Source organism: Colletotrichum chrysophilum, assembly GCF_026319265.1.
Source record: "Colletotrichum chrysophilum strain AFK26 chromosome Unknown scaffold_90, whole genome shotgun sequence".
In the NCBI taxonomy this organism is placed as follows: Eukaryota; Fungi; Ascomycota; class Sordariomycetes; order Glomerellales; family Glomerellaceae; genus Colletotrichum; species Colletotrichum chrysophilum.
The window spans coordinates 92,861-111,772 of NW_026517377.1; the positions used below are offsets into that span (position 1 = coordinate 92,861).

Consider the following 18,912-nt stretch of genomic DNA (forward strand, 5'->3'; position numbering starts at 1 on the left):
TTACAAGAAGGAGCGGCGGGGGAAGCTGACGCCCTCGACGGCCGGGTTATCGACGAACCAGCTGACGCGGTCGCCGGCGCCCTCGTTGACCAGGGCGCAGGGGAGGCCGTCGCCGTGCTCAAAGATCCTCTTCATGATGTCCTTCTTGCCGCCGCCGGTGGCGACGAAGGCGATCTTGACGCCGTGGTTGACGACGGGGAGGGTGAGGGTGATGCGCTTCGGCGGGGGCTTGGGGGAGTCCTCGATGGGAGCGACCCAGGCGGTGGTCTCGCGCAGGAGCTCGTGGCCGGGGAACAGGCTGCAGGTGTGGCCGTCGGGGCCGGAGCCGAGCAGCAGGAGGTCGAAGATGGGCAGGCGCACGCTGTCGCGGCTGGCGAAGCTGGTGACGAGGGTCTTTTCGTACTGGTCGGCCAGCTCCTGGGTGTCGTTGAGGTAGGTGGTGTCGATGGGGTGGACGGTCGGGGCGCCGAGCTCCTCGGGGATCTTCTCGAGCAGCTCCTTCTTCAGGAGGGCGTAGTTGGAGTCTTCGTGGTCGAGGGGCACGGCGCGCTCGTCGGCGAAGAAGATCTCCCACTTACCAAAGTGGACGGTGTCTTCGGGGCCGGAGGACGGGGTGAGCAGGGCTTGCGCCAGCGTCTTGGGGAGGGAACCGCCAGAGACGGCAACCTTGAAGGCACCGTGACGACTCAGGCCGGCATTCTGTGCTTGGATGACGTAGGCTCGCAGAGCGGGCGCGAGCTCGCTGACCGATGGGTAGGCGTAGAGGTTTGGCTGTTTGTTGCTCATGGTGGGGTAATTTTTTGGCAGGTGAAAGGCGGGGGCGGAGGTGTTGTCGGAAGCGAGGTTGTGAAGAATGGAAGAGGGGAGGTAGGCGGAAGCGAGCAGGCTGCTTAGGGTGCAGAATCTGAGAAAAATGTTTGCTGGTGGGTTGGCCTGAAATTTGGCGAAGCTGTGTGGCTCGGAGTGTGCAGTAAGGTATCTGCAGGATGCCGTTGATTCGGCAGGCGTGGACGGGTGGTGTTGGTGGTGGTGGTGCGCCTTTGGTTTATCTGGAGGTTCAGACGAAAAAGGCTCGAGTCGGAACGACGACACACGGGAGACAGGTAATAAGGCCCGAGGAGTGGCAGGGTCGGTCTAAGAATCTAGCGGGCGACGGATGGGTCATGGATGTTTCCAGATGCCTGGAACAACACACACGGTGACACACACTGACCTTTGGAGAGGGCAGAAAATAAAGACAAAAAAAACGATAGCGGGGCTAGAATGTTTTGTCTTTTTCGGGGCAGGATGTCCAGAATGCAGGCAGGCAGTTGCGAAATGAAATTGTAAAGCACAGCACAGACGAGGGTGCAGGCGCGGCAGGGCAGCTCAGGCTGTGGCTTGACTGTTGGTGCTTTGGTTGGATCTCGGCGTGTTTTGTCGCTCAAATCCAGCCGTTTTGTTTGTCGGTGGTCAGTGTGAGCCGTTTAGTGGTGGTTGGATGTGCAACAGCAATGCCGGGGCGCGGGCGGAAGTGTGCGAGCTGCAGGTAAATTTGTACGGTTTCACCATCGATCACGGCGGGAGACAAGAAAGTGACGCTGCAATTGACGGCCAGTGATGCGAGATGGTGGGGTTGCGATATTCCAGGTTGCCAATGGTGGACCGCCGGTTACGATATGCAGTGGACAACGAGGTGGACTCAGCGGGCGATGATAATGCGGTATTATGTGCGAGAACGAAGAGACTATCTTGCTACAAGCTGGAGGCAGGTATTTCAAGCAAGCCATCCAGGGCTCCCCGGGTGAAGGGACGAGTTGCCGTCAGTCATCATGACAGCTCACCTCATGTATCTATTCGCCCCATCCATCTCTTTGTGAAGTGAGGTGCTGATAAGAGTCAGATCCCCCATGTACGGTAGACGACGTGCCTCTGTAATTCGCAGACGGCTAGGTACTGGCGACTCAGGGACCGGATAATCTTTCGCCAGGCTTGGTTCCGCCGGCAACCGCGCAACCAGTCCCAAAGAGCTGCTGGGTCGGAGTTAGAGTCCGTCCGTCAAGATGAGGTCGGGACGCCGGGTGGCTGGCGGATGCAGAGGCCTTGGGACGGCTGGTGGTGGGCGAATGGGGTGGGACGATTGCAGTGGGATGACTGGTGTTGCTGGGATGGAGGCGCTCGATGATGGACGGGACTTGGGCCCTTGGGCTAGGACAGCCGGCCGCCGGGAAGCAGCGCCGCTAGAGCAAGCAGTGACAGCGGCCCCGTTTAGAGTCTAGAGGCAGATCCGGCGGCGTCGCCTGGGTACCGCACGCGTGGGAATTCCGAAGCGCGAGGATCAGATTGCAGGGCGACAGAGGATCAAGAGAGTTGCCTTGGATGTTCCGCTTGATGAGGTGCTCTCGGCGAAGGTCCGGGCCTTTCAGGACCGCCAGGCTTACCATTACTAAAGACCCGGTAAAGCCACAAGTGCCTCTGTTGAAAAGGCAAGAGCAAGCGTGGCTGCGGAGACGAGGCAAGAAAGAGCTGGGTCCTGTCGAGGAAGGAAGCAGTGATATTGTCATCGCTCGGGTGCCCCCCTCTTGCCTCAACCACCAACAAAGGGTAACGACTGCCGAAAGATAGCACTCGCAGAGACCGGGCCCGGAAACGCGTTGACCGGACATGAATTAGGAAAAGTATTCGGACGGCCTACCTAGTGTGAGGTAGGATGTCTGTACCTGCCTTGCCTATTGAAGGCTTAGCTGCCTTAGTCACGCCACGGACCGGCTGGCATGCGGGATGGCTTGTTTCCTGATTCATCGGTGCGCCATCTGCACTGCCTAAGGTAGGTAGGAGCAAATGCCCCGCGTGCTTTCCCGGCTTCATTCTTCGCACCTTCCAAGAGCTGCCTGTGCCTCGAGCATTTTCAGAAGGAATGGGGTGAGTTGCGATCAAGGACGAAGGCAGGCGTCGGCCCATAAGGTATGCAATTGTTGCCTGCCTTGCTGGTACGATAATTGTTACTTACACATGAACCTCCCTTACGTCCAATGTCAGGCCTCATCACTATCTGACCGACTGCAAGCGGCCGGACGACGGCTCAGATGATCTAGGAGCCATGGCCCGTCTTTTGTTGGCCAATTAACAAGCCTATCGGAGCTACCGCCGCCCGTCCAAAGCCATAGGGCATTTCAAGCCCTCCGCCACTGTTGCGTGCTCGATCATCAATTACCTCCTAAGGTATGCAGTGCTTCCGCTGGATCGACGCTGCGATGCACCTCAGAACCACCCAAGCGATTTCCCACGTTGTTGTGGCCCGTCTGTTCGTGTACGACCATCTCTGGGGTAAAGAGTCTAGAACCAACCGACGGGATGGCATGAGAGCCGGCGCGTCTGGAGCCGCGAAACGGACCAACACCAAGACGTTAATGCTATTCACAGGCCCGGTAACCGTTACAGGCTGTCGAATCCGCAGAGGCGACAAGCGACCTGCAACGACGTCAATCCGGAGTGCCAAGTCGCGTGATTTTGGGTCTCTATGTCCGTTTACCCTTCACAACCGTCGATGACTATAGATCGAAGAGATTCCGCCCTCGCGACCCAGATGCGATCCGGTCACAGCGTTACACAAAGCCATCCATGGGGGCGCGGCCAAGGGTTCAGTGCCTTATTCGCAGCCGGCAAAACAAGTATTATGTCAAATTGACGAAATACTCTCTCGTGTATCCACCATGCGCCCCTCCAGTCACCACCACCACAGCACCACCGCCCAACCCATGCATAACATTCCAACACGAAGCTGCCACCCCCAGCGCCTCGTCATTTCTCCCGTTCAGCCTTTCCCGCGCCCGCAACGCAATGGTACCGTCAGCTTCATCTCCAATCTCCGGGGTTTGAGATTCAGACTTCCGGAGAGCATCAAAAATAGGGGAGCAATGCGTCATGTTTTCCGGCGAGTTTGATGGATACCTACAGACATGACTCGATGAAGCAGTGCAAGAGGCTCGATTGACTCGGAGCTGGAGTTTGGTATCGCAAGCTGAGGTTGGTCGGAATATCCCATCGGAGTATTTTAGTGTTGCGTCCTACATCGAGGCATCACGACAATGACGTAGCTCTCGCCGGACTGACTCGGGATTCCTCGATTCACTGATCAGGGGAACCATCACGAACCGCCGGGCGGGCGGGGGTTCACCAAGCCCTGGCCTGGCGCTGCGGAGACACTGGCGTCATTGCCTTGAGTTAGAGGGGGAGAGGGAGGGGTGCTGGCGGGTCGCCGCCGCGCGCTCTGAGCTGAGACGAACAACTTTGAAACGGACATACCATCGTCCACAAACGGTCCGCATAGCAACAGACATCACGATGATTGCGCGTTGTCGACCTAAAAAGACCAAAAGAGCAGATGCTGCATCGACGATGGATGTGTCAGAGGCGTCGGCACTGCAGGACATTACAGGACATTGCAGAACATGAACATCACCCAGGGCGGTGTGCTGCAAATCCAACGTCCAACCCACACTGCGAGACAAGGCGCGAGAGTCCAGGATGTTGCAAAACGAGGCAAGGCAAATGAAGCCGCAGTGCCTTCCATGTTTTGCAATGTTCCCGGCCAATGTCACCGTCAAAGTTGGGTTGGGTGACAAACGGGACAGGGGAAGCTTTTGCCAAAACCGCCAACCATGAGCTCCGAGCTTTGGACCCTGAAGTTTAGTGTTGGCAACTGGATGCTTCAGCAGCGGCTGGGGCTGGCTAGGGCCCTTGTACGTAAGCCTCATTCTTCATATTCCGTGGAGCCAACCCCCAACACGGCCATGCAGCAGACGGTGATCAACGGTGATCAGGCACTGATCAGGAGAAACATTTATTTAGCAGAAACGACGGGGAGCGGCAGACGGCGGCAATACGCCCCCAGGAAACCGTTTCCAGGTAACAGGGCGTCAATTGCCCCATCAAACGCGTCTAATCCGTCGCTGCTGGAAGCTTGTCTCAACCCGTGACGGGAGTGGCATGTGAAATGGCACACGATAGAGTACACGACGAAGGGTTCATGCGAAAACCAAACGAGCCCATAAAAAAGGACCCAGCGCAAAACGGACGTGACGGGACGAAGGGTTCTGAGTGAACTCATGACGTCACGGATCATCATGTTCCTTGGAGAGCTTCCAACCCAATTTGCGCCGGGAGGGGGCCCATGGAGGAAGCATGGAGGAGCATGCACGGGGAGACGCATGGTACGTGAGCTTGGGGGAGACGTTGGAGGAGGGTACGCAGCACTATGCGGTATGTGGTACTTGGGGAAGTCTCCAGGTCTCTGTGTCTCTCGCCGGCTCTGGGCCGTCCTCACGTTGCGCATCGTCCCAAACCAAGAGCGTCGGGACGGTGCCATCCCCCCTAATTCCAAGGTTGCGCCAACTGTCTTGTTTTGGGCATCGGGCGCAGAAACTGTTCAACATACACAAAGACAAAGGAGAGGGGACCAGATGTACAAAGTACCCAGGGCCTCAGGAACGTCTTGGAACGCTGCATGGCCTGCCCTACCATCCATCCAGCCAGCCATGATCCATCCCTCCATCCATCGACCATCGACCGGCTGGCACGTCGTGGTGGTCCTGGTCCCGGTCCTGGTCCTGGACAGTTACCCCTCCACGCCTTGGACCCTGAAGTTCCATTTTTCAAGGGTCCAGACCCCCCACTTGTCACCGCGCACCGGAGCGGACTCCAATCCGCGCCACTATCCAATTGATGAGTTGCAAATTTCTTCCCAAAGGTCGACGTCTCGCGACAGTCAGTCCCCTTTAACCCCTCACAAAACGGCGTCGTTCTACGGCAGCTGCTACTCACATCCAACGGAACAGGGTTCAATGTGCGTCTAGCACGATTTTCAATCAGTTAATCTCCTTGCCAAGCCTGTCAAAACGAAGGAATAGGTCCGACTAAAAAAAGACCTTACGCCTGGCCCTAGGCAACCCCCTCTCCAATTCAGTCCAGGGCGCAACACCGCGCCAACCACGAACGCTCCTTCAATTTACCTACTTCATACCCTGTCTGTCCATCTGGCGAATACGGACATCGCACCGTTCTAGACGAGGCCTTTCCTTTTCCCCTAGTATTTTTCTTCCTCTTCCCTCTACTTTGACAATACCTCCGTGTTCAATCTTACCACACTTTTATTTTCAAAATCACCAACGGACCCGGTCCGGCAGGGTTGCCTTGAAGTGGTCTGACCAGTGTGGGCTCGCCCCGTTCGTTGGCCGAAAAAAACCCAAAAACCAAATCCTTGAGACACCATCGGCCGTGTGCCGGTTTTCATTTTCTAGGGTTCGAATTCTCACCGTCCCGTCCGCCGAGACGGTGTTCCAGTTAGGTACCACAGCGCTTCCGCCTGACTTGGACCTTGAGTCCAGCAAGACCAGGATCGCTGTTCTCCTCACTGACGTCAGTGTCGCTTGCTATTTCGATTTCTTCGATTGCAATCTCGATCTCTCGCCCGAATTTTCCTTCCTCTTCATTTTATCAGGGAGTCGCTCCTGCATCTCTGTGGCCTAGGCTGCTTACTGCTAGACCCGAACCGTGCTTGGCTTAACCGACAGGCATTGTACACGCTCTCTACTTTTCACAATGTCTACATCCAGCATTGGCGGCAACGAGTCGCCCATGGAAGACGACTCCTGTCGTCGCTTCCTAGAACTGGAAACGTTGCGTGAGCGTCGCGAACACCTCACCAATGCCCTTAAAGAGCTCCCCTACGACTTGATCCTCTACCTTGAGCGGGCCAAGGTCCACTCTGATCTGGGCTACCCTGACCTCGCTGTTGGGGATGCCTACCGAGCTCTGCTTTTGACCGACGAAGTTCTCACCGAGGGTTTCGAATACCACGAGCAAGCCGTGGAAGCGTTGCAGTCCCGCCCTCTCGACCCACTACCGTTAGTTCTTGACCACGGCCGCTTGTCAGAGCTCCGAAGCGATTTTATCGATGGCGAGGCTAAGGACCAAGCCGGCCTGGTTGCTCATGTCGCCAAGCTGGCTTCTATCCGATGCTATCAGATACTGTCACTCAGCTCATTGTTGTGCTCGTGTCTGAAGCCGGCCTACGACTTCGCCGAGAAGGGCCTGCAACTGGCCCCTGATAATGAAGAGCTGCTCACCAGTATGGAGCAAGTCGTTAAGATTGCTCGCCAAAGGCTCCGAAAAGATGATATCAACTCCAACATGCTACCGGAATGGGGCATGGTTCGGCGAGAGGTCTATCCCTGGAACGACCACGAGCCTGATCGTTACGGTCCTCAGACCCTCCAGTATCTCAACAACCAGCTCTCCGAATTCTCGCCCAAATGCGAGGTCAGAGTTTCCAATCTCCCTGTTCTATTCGAGGAAGACGACAACAGCCAAGGCACAATAACGTGCGAACAACTCGGGCTCTTCGCCAAGGAAGACATTGCGCCTGGAGAGCCAGTCCTCGAAGAATACTCTCTCTTGACGGCAAATAACCGCCACAAGGACCCGGTCTGCGATGCCTGCGGTGCTGAACTGCCTCCACTGGATGCCGAATCGCCCGCCATCAAATGCGAAGAATGCTACGATACAGTATTCTGCTCTCAGTACTGCCACGACAAGGCCCAGGAACTTTACCATCCAGCAGTCTGCGAGAAGGACGTGGATAATATCAACAAGGACCCCGATGCGTCAGAGGCTGACGAGGCTTTGTACTTTCTGCTTCTAGCCCGTGTCTTGGCTCTTGCGGAACACCAAGGTGTCCACCCCCTTGATCTCCCACAAGTCAAGTATATATGGGGTGACTTTGTGCGTTCGGACTCCCAGAACATCGATATATCGCCGAGACCGATCCCGCCGCCGACTTGGACGCTTCGATTCTCGTTCGAGTACAATGTCAAGCAACCTCTGCACATCCTCGAAAATATGGACGTGGATATCTTTGCGGGGATGCCTGAATACGATCTATGGGTTTTCAATACCCTCTACAGCAAATTCCGCGGCACGGCGTCGAGTCACAAGAACCCCCGCACCGGCCGGCCAGAGGTTGCTGCAGTGCATCCTTTCTGGTGCATAGCCAATCACGACTGCAACCCGAACGTAACATGGGACTGGGCAGGGCGCATCATACTGAGGGCAAGAGAAGAAAAGATCATGGGAGACGAGCCGGGGCTCAAGGCCGGGGACGAGGTTCTGAATCACTACACCGACATCAGATTGCCTGTTGAGGAACGACGCGCGTGGGCAAAGGGAGCTCTTGGCGGTTTGTGCATGTGCTCTCGTTGCCGAACGGAAGCTGCGGCGACGTCTTGAGAGGCATCGCCTGCCTCGAGACGTTTCGGACTTGCACGACGCACCATCAATGATGACGGGTGGAATTTTGCGAAAATCGAGCGACTTGCGAATAGAATATATCGGGTAGACACTTCGGTTCTGGGCGGAGTAGGCAACAAATAAGACCCAGACGACACGTGTCTTGTGGTCGCATCATTTGGTTTTGTACACGAGCGGGAACGGGTATGGAGGGAAGCATACACGACATCGAATCGCGAAATATCCTTTGCCTCTTTCATATCTCTTTGGCAGCCTCTCGACTGTCAGAGACTGCTCTTTCTAACTGCCCTCTATGTCGCGAAATTCTCTCTCACCAGACCGTATGCACAAACCCCGTTTTAGACCGTCGACCATCAAGCCCGATCTTGATTTCCGAGACCAGTGTGCTCCTTCATTCCACTCCAACGTATATACTCTGGTTAGTCGATCAAGTAGCCGTGAACGCCTTGGTGTAATCAATGGTCGGTGGTACCGCATAATTTGCTCCAAGTTTAGGGGACGAATTGGTCAACGTTTAAGGTCGGTCCAAAACGAATTTCAAAGCATCCTGCCCCGCAATTGTGCCGCCCAGTTCTGAGAGGGCTTGTCATGAAGCTGCATGTTTGTCGCTGGACTCGCTGGCAAGTCCACACCGTTGGCCCGTTGGCGCGTTAAAGAAGCCAACGATGTCTGCAGACACAATCTCGGTGATTGCTTGCAGAGTGCGTCTGCATTATGACGAAGTGGCTAGCCACCGACCACTCGGGCCAACTTGACCTGTTGGGCTAGCATGGCCGCACGGCGGGTTCCGACAACTTGCGAAGTTGACTCTCAACTTTTCCCCTCCATTCCCCAACTGCCGACATGCTGTAGAAGATGCGCGCTTCTCGCTTCTCACTTCTTTCGCCATGGTTTTGCTGGCCCATGGGCGTGCATGGAAAACAACTTGGTTGCTGCAGGCTTGCAATGACAAACTGAACCCTTGCAATTTTTTCCGTGTTTTCTGATGTCATTGCGACCATTTTCTTGGCACCCTAATTGCCTGCACACATTAGTTTTGACGTCGTCTGCTTGGGACAACTCTTTTCTGTCCTTGTGCAAGGCAGAGACCCTGGTAACAGGCTTCGCCATGGCACATGACACCTTGTTCCTTCCACCGACGTCGATGTGCCTGCCTCCTTCATCGCGATTTCTATGTTGGCGAATATGACATCAAGCCTTAGGTTCCATGTTTGTTTGAAGTACTATGTGGTCGCAGACGCCCGTCGTGACGTTTGGAGCAATTGAGGTCGGCGGCGCAGACTACTGTGGGGCCGACGTGCAGGAGCCAACTTTGCATGATGGGATATTGAACACCGTCACTGTTGCTGCAAAAACAAGCCTGTGAAAGAGGGCGGAAGTCGCGACGACACTCGGAATATTGTGAAAGCAAACGGGGGAGAAGAATTGTGGGAAAGGGAGCGGAAAAGAAGCGACAACGAGGAAAATCGCACCCAGAGATTCCCCCAGCATTGGACAACATGAATCTTTGTGTTGAGCTGGCATTTGGACCTTCGGCATCCACGGCCACCTCTTCACCCCCTGTTTTCTGGTCTTGAATCGAACGACCTTAAGTACTGTATTCGGGTCCTAGATGTGCGTTTTCTACATTCTTCGTGACGTTGTGCTGGATGGACTGGGCTAGGTGTTAATCGCGGTTCATCGACGAGGACCGGCCCCTGTGAGTTTGGCTGGTCCTTTCGTTAGATAAGAGTATTAAAGTAAGGTGGGTTCGGATACAAGATGCAAGCAGTCTTCGTTCCGTATCATATCAAAGACGCAAACACACGAATCGGACCAGAGTCCTCGCGTGGCCTTGGCGCCTGAGCGCCGGGGAGACATGCAAGTTGTCTGAGTGGCGAGTCTTATTGAAATCAGAGTTGAGAGCGACTTTAAATCCCTAAACCCTTAAGTTCTCGGATACATATCAACTCGTATGATTGAGTGGGTGAGTTGAAAGTCTGTTGTGAAACGGGCTGTATGTTTCAGCTGAGGTTGCTGGCCGAGTTGAGAGGTTGCGGCTGCCCAGGTTGAAGTGTCGCTATTCGCGTAATATTGAATTGGACTAGAGAAACCCTTATGAAGAGCTTTATACAGCGTTATTGCGGCTGAAAGAAGGTAGGTTGGGCTCGTTCTGTGATGATGGAATAGTTGATATGTTGATGCACCAGTACTTGGTAGTTCATTCAGCGTTGAGATGACGTTGCCCCGCTTCTAAAACCGCGACGAGGCCTTTCTCCCAGCGACTCAAACCTGTTCTTAAAGGGGGGGAAATGGCATTTAATTCCTTCTGAGGACCGCAAGCAATGAAACACGCAAGGCATCCGTATCGAATGGGGGAAGATAGCGCGCCGGTCCAGCTCTGCCCGGGACCAAGTCGCTCACGACAACCAACCCATGTTTGACACAACAATGACTAAAGCCGGAAATTATAGTCTCTCCTTTCGGCCTAGTATTTGGAATAGAATATCTATAGGACCACGTTGGACAGGGGTGGTTGGGCGGGGTAGCGAGACAGGTCGTCGGCGATGGAGCCCGCCTCCGAAGGAAGCGGGACGTGCTCAGTGATGGTGGTTCGACATGCGGATGCCGTCATGCCAACTCGCAGTACAAGTGACGAACACCCATACTTATTTGGCTTGCTTTCTGTTAGTACAAGAGTTCGTGTGACATCGCAGCCTTTATAGGCGACGCCATCGTCTCAATCAAGGGTGATCACGGGGATGGTCCGCCCCCTGAGTCGATGGATTGAGGTTTGAACGATCCCTGCAACGAAGCTGTTCGACTGATTATTTCACTCTCTGAAACGCGGTTTCGAGGTGCACAACAGCAAATTTGGTCGTGGATTGGCCTCCTGTCCATCACATCACGCATCTCTTCCTGGATCCACAATGAAGGGCAACTTCTGGGATCGGAGACATTGTCTCTTCAGACGCTGTCTTGTTGAAAAGCGACTCGAGAGTTGATTCAGAGTAATAGCGTCGCATAAATGAGTGATAGAAGAGAAGAGAATTGACAGGGTGTGAGTTGATGATTCGAGACGGTGATGCACCCTTGTTGGGAAGCGGCCGAGCAGGCGATTGGTTCACCTGTCACCCAACATCAACCCAGAAGGCCCAGAATCAAATAACAACATAACCCATTTGAACGATCATTTTTAGTGTTCTGGCCGTCCTATGCTACTTGTAGCAATATATACTTCCTAGACATCGAGGCGTGGGCTGCGAATCCAGGACCAAAGCGATTAGGTCAACCTGTCGAAACGTCACGACGTTTGCAACTAACCGCAAGAACTCTTCAAAAAGAAGACATCGTTGCTTTACCTGCGTTTCGAACAAAACTATCGCTGACCACGGTCACCGCCTTCCTCGTACTGACAGGTAATATGGCCCCGGCACTTTGTTGACGGAAGACCACCTACCCAGGTCAAAGCTAGGCTGTAGCTCGAGGTTGCTAGATCCAGAACTTGTCCCCTCACGACGTATTCAACATCTCTTGCGTCGAATAACGTGGAATCAATAGAGCGGGGTGAGACCGAGCCGATCATGCGGCAAAGACTGTTGAGCCCATGGCCGTCTACTGCTTAAGCGAGAATTAGGATGAGCTCCGTTGTAAATTGTGGGAGCTGATGATACACCATGCCTACGCACATTTCGTTGCGGATATCGACAAAGACATGTCTGACTCTATTTATTTGGAGCATTTACCAGAGACGCTGCTTTTGAACCAGTCCTCGGCATTCCTGATGCGTGGAATGAGGAGCCGCTTTCGAAATCTGATTGAGCATAAGTATGGACCCATCCCAAGTTGTGGGATAGCTTGGGCAGAGATTGACCATGCTTCCTTCCAATTGCTTCAATATCTAGGTACTTAGGGGCAAGTATATTGGTGGATGTTGTATGCAGTCACTTGTATGTCAGCTTCGGAGGATCGTCAATTTGTAACAACGTAGTAATAACACCCAAGTGATAGAGACAAAAGACGTACTTGGAATGTGTGGAATATGGTAAATTCAAACTTGAGTCGTGTGAAAGCACAGAACCATGCCGAAAATTGAAGAGTCTTCAACGAGATGCCGTAATTTAAAAAGGCATCTACTTCCGAAGAGATACCGCCGTCAAGAGGCCACAAAACGAGGAAAATCATATCCTGAAAGATGGAGCTGTTCCTCGGGGAGTCTTCTCAATTTCGAGACATCAAGACACAGACTCAACTTTTCTGCTAATAGTCAGTTGGCGATGCTACTAAAGCCACCCGTGTCACTTTCGCAAGACGTGCTTGCTTTGAAAATTTTCTTAAATGTTGCACACTATTTCTTGACTTCAATTTTCCCATTTATCACAAGATACACCGCTGTCCCTTCTTTGGCATTAATAGACCATATATGTCAGAAGTTGAGGTAGTAGGAAGATGAGTGATTGGGCCGTGAATTTGAGTGCGGAGGAGAGGCTATTGGGCTATTGATGAGCTGATTAAATCGAAAGATTCAGGAAGGCTTGTGCAGATCGGCCTTTCTGCCATTTCCCCTGGAATTAGCGTTCTTTAGGACATGCGAAGGTGGAATGTGGCATCGATGTTTACTTCATGGTTTCATGTACTACTCGTCACCTTCCAAACTCCTACCATCACTCATTTCCCAGTCTTATGCGAGCGAGTCTGTGCCAAATAGGTCCGGAAAAGAATGTCTCATGCTCGTGGCCCCTCGTCGGGATAGAATTTCTTTGTCAAAAATCCGTCGTTTTATCCACTACCAAAGACTAGAAGACAATGCTTAACGCACACGTGGAGGCGGATGTTTGAGCGTTGTGTGACACTATCAGGGAGCATTTGCCCAAAGCTATTGGTCATACGATCAGGGCCATTTATGGGTAGTCAATTTGAGAAGTCTTTGTACGCATGGCGTGTTTTCAGCAACGCCAACTTTGGCGAGTCTGCTGCATCCGTCGCCAATGGAACACTTTTTCTTTCGCTCAAATCAATGGCGAAGGACTCGGATGGAGATGTGAAAGAGCAACTGTGGTAAGGGAGAAAAAGCAAGGGCTGAATGCAGGCAAAAGCGCATACTGCTGAAGTTGGTTTTGAGTCTTGTTTTACTGAAAGTGTTTATATAATAGTCGTGGACGTGCAGCCATATGTAATCGGAAGTCCTACACATCATCATCACTCTCGTTTATCAAGCCAGTCCTATCGCTATTTACTTTGAACTCCAGACCGACTGTAATGTTTCAATCACTATTTTTGGCCCTCGCCGTTTTGGCAGTCGTCCCAATTGCCACCGCCGCCCCGACGGTAGATATAAGCAAAACGAATGCTCTCCTAACAAGCCCATCATCAACGCCCTCACAAGATCTGCTTTCATTCGAGTCATGGATCGACGGCATCAGCACGAATCCCAATGGAACCCACTTGTCGTCTGACGAGGCTATCGCTGCCGCTATTCGGACCCCAATGAGTCGCGGAAAGGGCATCGAGCAGCCAGACTTGCAACGCAAGAATTCTCCCACTATGAATGTTTTCAGGAGAAGTCTGCTTAAGGTTCGCAAAGTTGTCAAGAGCATTAAGCCTGGCGAGAAGGGCTTGAAGACCGACGAGGCCTCAACTGTCGGGATTGGCCTCGAAGGCGTCCAATGCAACACATATCCGAGACAGCTGTCGGTGGTAAGAAACTCCACGGCCCATCAATAACGAAGCGGGGGTCTGATTTGAATCAAAACATAGGTTTCCAACGTCGTATTTTGCATTGAGCATTTAGCCCGAATCGGGAATAAGCCTTGCTACACACAACAGGTCACGAGCTACTGCCAGTCGGGGCCAGACTTCATCCTCGGATGGAGGAAAGTTGATGAGCTGTCTATAAACGCTCCGTCTTGGTAAGAATTTCATGCATCACACGCTGGATCAGCAAATGCAGAAAGCTGACCTCTACATAGTGCAGGGGTTGCTCGAAGTGCTGGTAGGATCATGGATTTCTGCACATTCAATGGTAAGGTGATGGGACAGACAACGGCGTTCGATGACCCTGCCGTGGGTGTGATGATCAGGGCTTTCCCTGAGGGCAAGCTCCCTGACAATATCACGGCTGAGTAGCGGGAACAAGTGGTCTTTTGGGATGCCTTCTGAGAATCATCTCCCTCGGTGGAAACTGTGAAATCCCGGCGAAACCTTTCATGTTTCAATTCTATTCTTCGAGGCCTCATCGGAATCCCTCGTTGACGGTCGCTTTGTACTCACAACTCCCCCGGTTTCGCACTGAGATCTGCCCTCATCGCGAGATGATAGGGTTAACAGTTCAGCGTATTATCTTAGTTCCATATCCTTCTAATTATGCAAGTATGATTCCCTCAATTTACACATTCGATAAGTGAGATATATTGTCCTTCAGCTCAGCTGGCTTCAAGAGATGTGCAAGCAGAAGCATGTATATGCAATAATCGGGGTCACTCTCCTTATAATAACATAACTGGTCATTCAACGCTCATGCCGCACAGACTTTATGCATCTTTGACTCGCTTTCTCTGATCCCCATCAATGTCTACTTCTGCATCACGTCGCCAAATCCACACCCAAAATGGAGCTCTCTAGGCCGTTCACCTGCACAGAATGCTCCCAAACTTTTACCCGAAATGTTAGTTACCATTTGTCCAATGAAGACTCATACTGATAGATTGCGTAGGAAAACCTCGAACGGCACAAGCGCTCAAGTGAGTCCCACTCGTAACCTCCTTTTCTTGCATGATGATACTGAATACCGGCAGGGCACGGAAGCGACAGCCGCAGACCATTTAAGTGCTATACATGTCGCGCACGATTCACTAGGAAAGACGTCTGTAAACGTCACTCTGAGAGATGTCGCGGCGCCTTCGGACGTGTCCTGACGGTACCTGGTGCAGAGGGTGAACCAGAGCAGACGGAGTCAGTCATCGATGAGACCGCACTATCGTCAAATGGTCAAGACGCGGACGATTCGCCTGAAGCGAATGCTTCTGTGGACACAACTGTTGCTATGAATGATGAGACGTATCATGATAGCTCGCCAGAAACAGGCGGAGGGACCGTGTCTCGGGACCTACTATCATCAGAGTGAGTCTGAACACGCTCATTTCTCTCAGCAGGAAATCTGGACTGACTGAGAATCGCAATACAGATTTATGATCAACCACTCAGAGAGTTTCATCGCGGCTTATTTTGAATGCTTTCACCCGTCATTTCCGCTGCTTCATCGCCAGAGTGTAAGGAGAGACATGCCTAAATTGTCAAAACAGATTCTCGTCGCCATTGGTATTCTGTATTCAAGGCCAAGGCATTCCTCTGAAGAAGATGCAGATCTTGTGCTACGGCAAAGTCAAACCTTGTGGCAAGATGGCCAAGAAGAACTTTGGCGACTAGTAAGCCAACCACTCGACATTCACGATCCAATATTAATTTGTGTTGCAGGTGGAGACAGATTGGAGAGAAATCCGAAGGACGTGGGTCATGCAAGCCTGGCTTCTGCACATCATCTACGGCGCCTTCACAGGCAATGCAACCCACTTTGATAAGGCAAAGAAGATGCTGCGTTGGGTGGTGGATGTACGTGGTCTCTCTCTTTTCCTCTCTCATGCGCAGTCTGTAACATCTCTTTTGGCTAATACTTCATAAATACTCCCAGGCCGCCCGAGACCTGGGTCTTTTACGACAAAGCGTCTTCACATCTACTACAAGATTCCATGACGGCGAAGAGCAAACGCTTCATGACCACTGGATGTCCTATGTGGAATCCGAGTCTATGAAGCTTTGCATGTACACCATACTTTTCCTAGACTCTCATATCTTCTCCCCCTGCAACATCCGCCCCCTGACCACACCAATCGAGCTTGACTGGGAGCTGCCCCTCCCAGGTGCTCTGTGGGAAGCGGACACTTCACTGAGCTGGGCCCAAAGGCTCGGTGATGAACCCCGTACCCTATACTTGACTCGGTCAGGCGACGCGTCTGGCATACCATGCCCCACGACGAAATCATTGAATTTGGCCATCCAATCGCTAATGACTGATACCCCAAGTCCTCAATTATTAGCGGCACTAAAGGCTTCTACCATGGCAGCTATTTTCATCCTTACTAGTCTGGAGAGCCTCGTTAGGGAGTTTACGAGGTGTTATTATCAAATGCCGCCCGCCCTGGCCGATCCGAATGCTTTCCATATTCTCACACAATCACAAAACAGACAGGTCAGCGCAGCTTTGCGATATGCAGCTGAGATAATCACAGCGCAGCTCGCCCAGGCAAACAGTTCAAACTGGCACATCTTGAAGTTTGCAGATCGGATAGCTCTGTCCGTGAAACTCGCTCTCTGCAAGCCCGACGACCTGTTGATTGGCGGTATCGTTGAGAACAGTGTGGTAGCCGGCCTGACCACTGCCACACATCTCACTTTGGGTCTTCAAGTCGGCGCTCGGAGATCATTACAGAACCTTCTCCGCTACAATTCCGGAGACGATGGCATGCTGGTCTTCCTTGACGACCTCATGGATGTTCTCTCCAGCGTCACGAGTCTTGATAAGCAAGACCCCTTGCGTGAGGTGCCATGGGCTACGGTGGCCACGTACAGAATCCTCCTAGCCATCTGGAGATTACTGCGCTGGGCAACCGGGGAGATGCGCCGAAAAGCAGGGTCTCGAACGACGGTTCGCAGCCGCTTCGAGGCCTCAACAATAGTCTTCAATTCCATCCTGGAGGTAATCAGCTCTCCGGAGGAACTCGAATCGCAGACCCGACGTCTCTCGAGGCCGGCTCGGGAGACTACCGCATTGGGAATGACCTCGGACGACAGCGAGGCACGCTTCATGGAGACGGTGTTGCAGTTCTGGAAGGATAGGCCGGTGTGGTCCATGGGATCCTTCATGACGACGGTGTTGGAGGAGATTATCTCGGCTGGCGGCATGGCTTACGAGGTAAGGGGCGCGGAGTGAAGCGCGCTGGGGTCAAGGTCAGGGGGGTTGGGACGCGCTGAGATGGGCCCAGCGGAGCTCCGCCGCCGCCGCCTCCGCAATCTTGAGCTGTATATCTTGCACTACAAAGAGACGATCGAGAGGTCACTTGCAACCAACCTGTGACATTCCGAACCCGCCGAGACACTTTCCATTCGTCTAAGCCACCAAAATATCTGAATCGCCTTCGTTTTGTTATCCGATAAGAATCAAGTCCCGTGGATATCGACCACCGCCAAGCAAGATGCCGGAAACAGAGAGCTTCGGATGGGTAATCTCATGGGCCCTGGCTCTTATCACTGCTCCATGCTCACGTATCATCTAGTATGGCCTGGGGTCCATGGGTATCGGCATGGCGCTGAACCTCCATAACCACCTAGCAGCCAATGGTCTACCGCCACTTCGGTACAGCAACCGGACGCTGTCCCGAGGCGACGCCCTCCGAGAGGTTGGTGGATTGCCGGAACGGGACTTTGAAACGCTTGTCCTCAAGTCCACAATTATCTTCACAATGGTACTATGCACTGTCTACTACGACCGCCGTCTGAACTAACCCGTCAAAGATCTCCAACGATGAAGTCCTGGAGAGCCTGATTTCGAAAGCTCTGAGTACCTGGAGCGGCGCTCTGCTGGAAGGCAAGATATTTGTGGACACATCAACCGTTCACCCGGATACCGTGGCGAGATGCTCTGAGCGTCTTGCCAAGGCTGGTGCCTTTTTCATCTCCTCGCCCGTATTCGGCGCCAGCCCGATGGCGGCTGCTGGGAAGCTTATCTTTGCCATGGCTGGACCCTCCGCAGCCTTGGAGAAGGTTCGTCCGTATGTTATTGATGTAATGGGAAGGAGCATTATCGACATGGGCGAAGATGTCCGCAAGTCGAGCCTTCTCAAGCTATCGGGGTGAGTGACATCTCAATCATCCTCGAACAGTAATTGCCGCTAACGCCGAAATTCAACAACAGCAACATCTTCGTCATTGGCTTCCAGGAGCTGACAGCAGAGGCTCAAGTCTTTGCGGAGAAGACGGGGCTGGGCACCCGCCAGATGGAGCAGTTTATCAGCGACATGTACGGCCCTGTCATCGAGAGCTACTCCAAGCGCATGACTACAGGGGCGTACGCGCCGCCATTGGGTACTCCCCCGGGGTTTGCCGTGACCCTTGCAACTAAAGACGCAGGCCACGCGATCAGGATTGCCAAGGAGAATGGAACTCGGATCCCGACGATTGAGACGGCGTTAGCCCGCATGGAGGCTGCGCGAGAGTTTGCTGGGGACTCTTTGGATAGCTCTTCTGTATACGGTGCAGCTCGGCTTGAGGCTGGCTTGCCTTTCTGGAATGAGAATAGCAGACAGTCAAATTAAGAAAGCGAAGAGTCATCTTGTATTTTGGAAGATTGCTGTCTGAGTCTTTTCACGAGCAATCGGTTCTCTTGATATTGGAGTATCGACTCAATTGTGAGACAGTGAGAGACCACCATGATAACTAAACAAGCTAAAGTTATCTCAGAGAATCTGGCATCATTGTCTTCGGATGCCTGGTCCGAGAGTCAATGTCAACTCTGTCTGTCTTCTTCGGTGCCTGTCTATCGGAGACTTATCAATGATTACATCCGGCATTCGGGTAGCTTCTTCACCCCATTCA

The 18,912-nt window shown here is 52.9% G+C and overlaps 3 protein-coding genes across 3 annotated transcripts; 2 read left to right on the top strand and 1 right to left on the bottom strand.

The window, feature by feature from the left end:
* Positions 1-786, bottom strand: COL26b_009400 (uncharacterized protein; the record flags this gene model as incomplete). Its single annotated transcript, XM_053182131.1, has 1 exon — positions 1-786. The coding sequence occupies one exon, from the start codon at positions 784-786 to the stop codon at positions 1-3; it is 786 nt and encodes a 261-aa protein (XP_053033922.1).
* A 5,793-nt stretch (positions 787-6,579) lies between these two features.
* COL26b_009401 (uncharacterized protein) lies at positions 6,580-8,265 on the top strand (the record flags this gene model as incomplete). Its single annotated transcript, XM_053182132.1, has 1 exon — positions 6,580-8,265. One exon carries the CDS (start codon positions 6,580-6,582, stop codon positions 8,263-8,265), a length of 1,686 nt encoding a protein of 561 aa, XP_053033923.1.
* An 8,182-nt stretch (positions 8,266-16,447) lies between these two features.
* COL26b_009402 (uncharacterized protein) lies at positions 16,448-18,632 on the top strand (the record flags this gene model as incomplete). Its single annotated transcript, XM_053182133.1, has 4 exons — positions 16,448-17,233; positions 17,595-17,783; positions 17,833-18,170; positions 18,233-18,632. 4 exons carry the CDS (start codon positions 16,448-16,450, stop codon positions 18,630-18,632), a joined length of 1,713 nt encoding a protein of 570 aa, XP_053033924.1.
* Between the last annotated feature and the right edge of the window lie 280 nt (positions 18,633-18,912).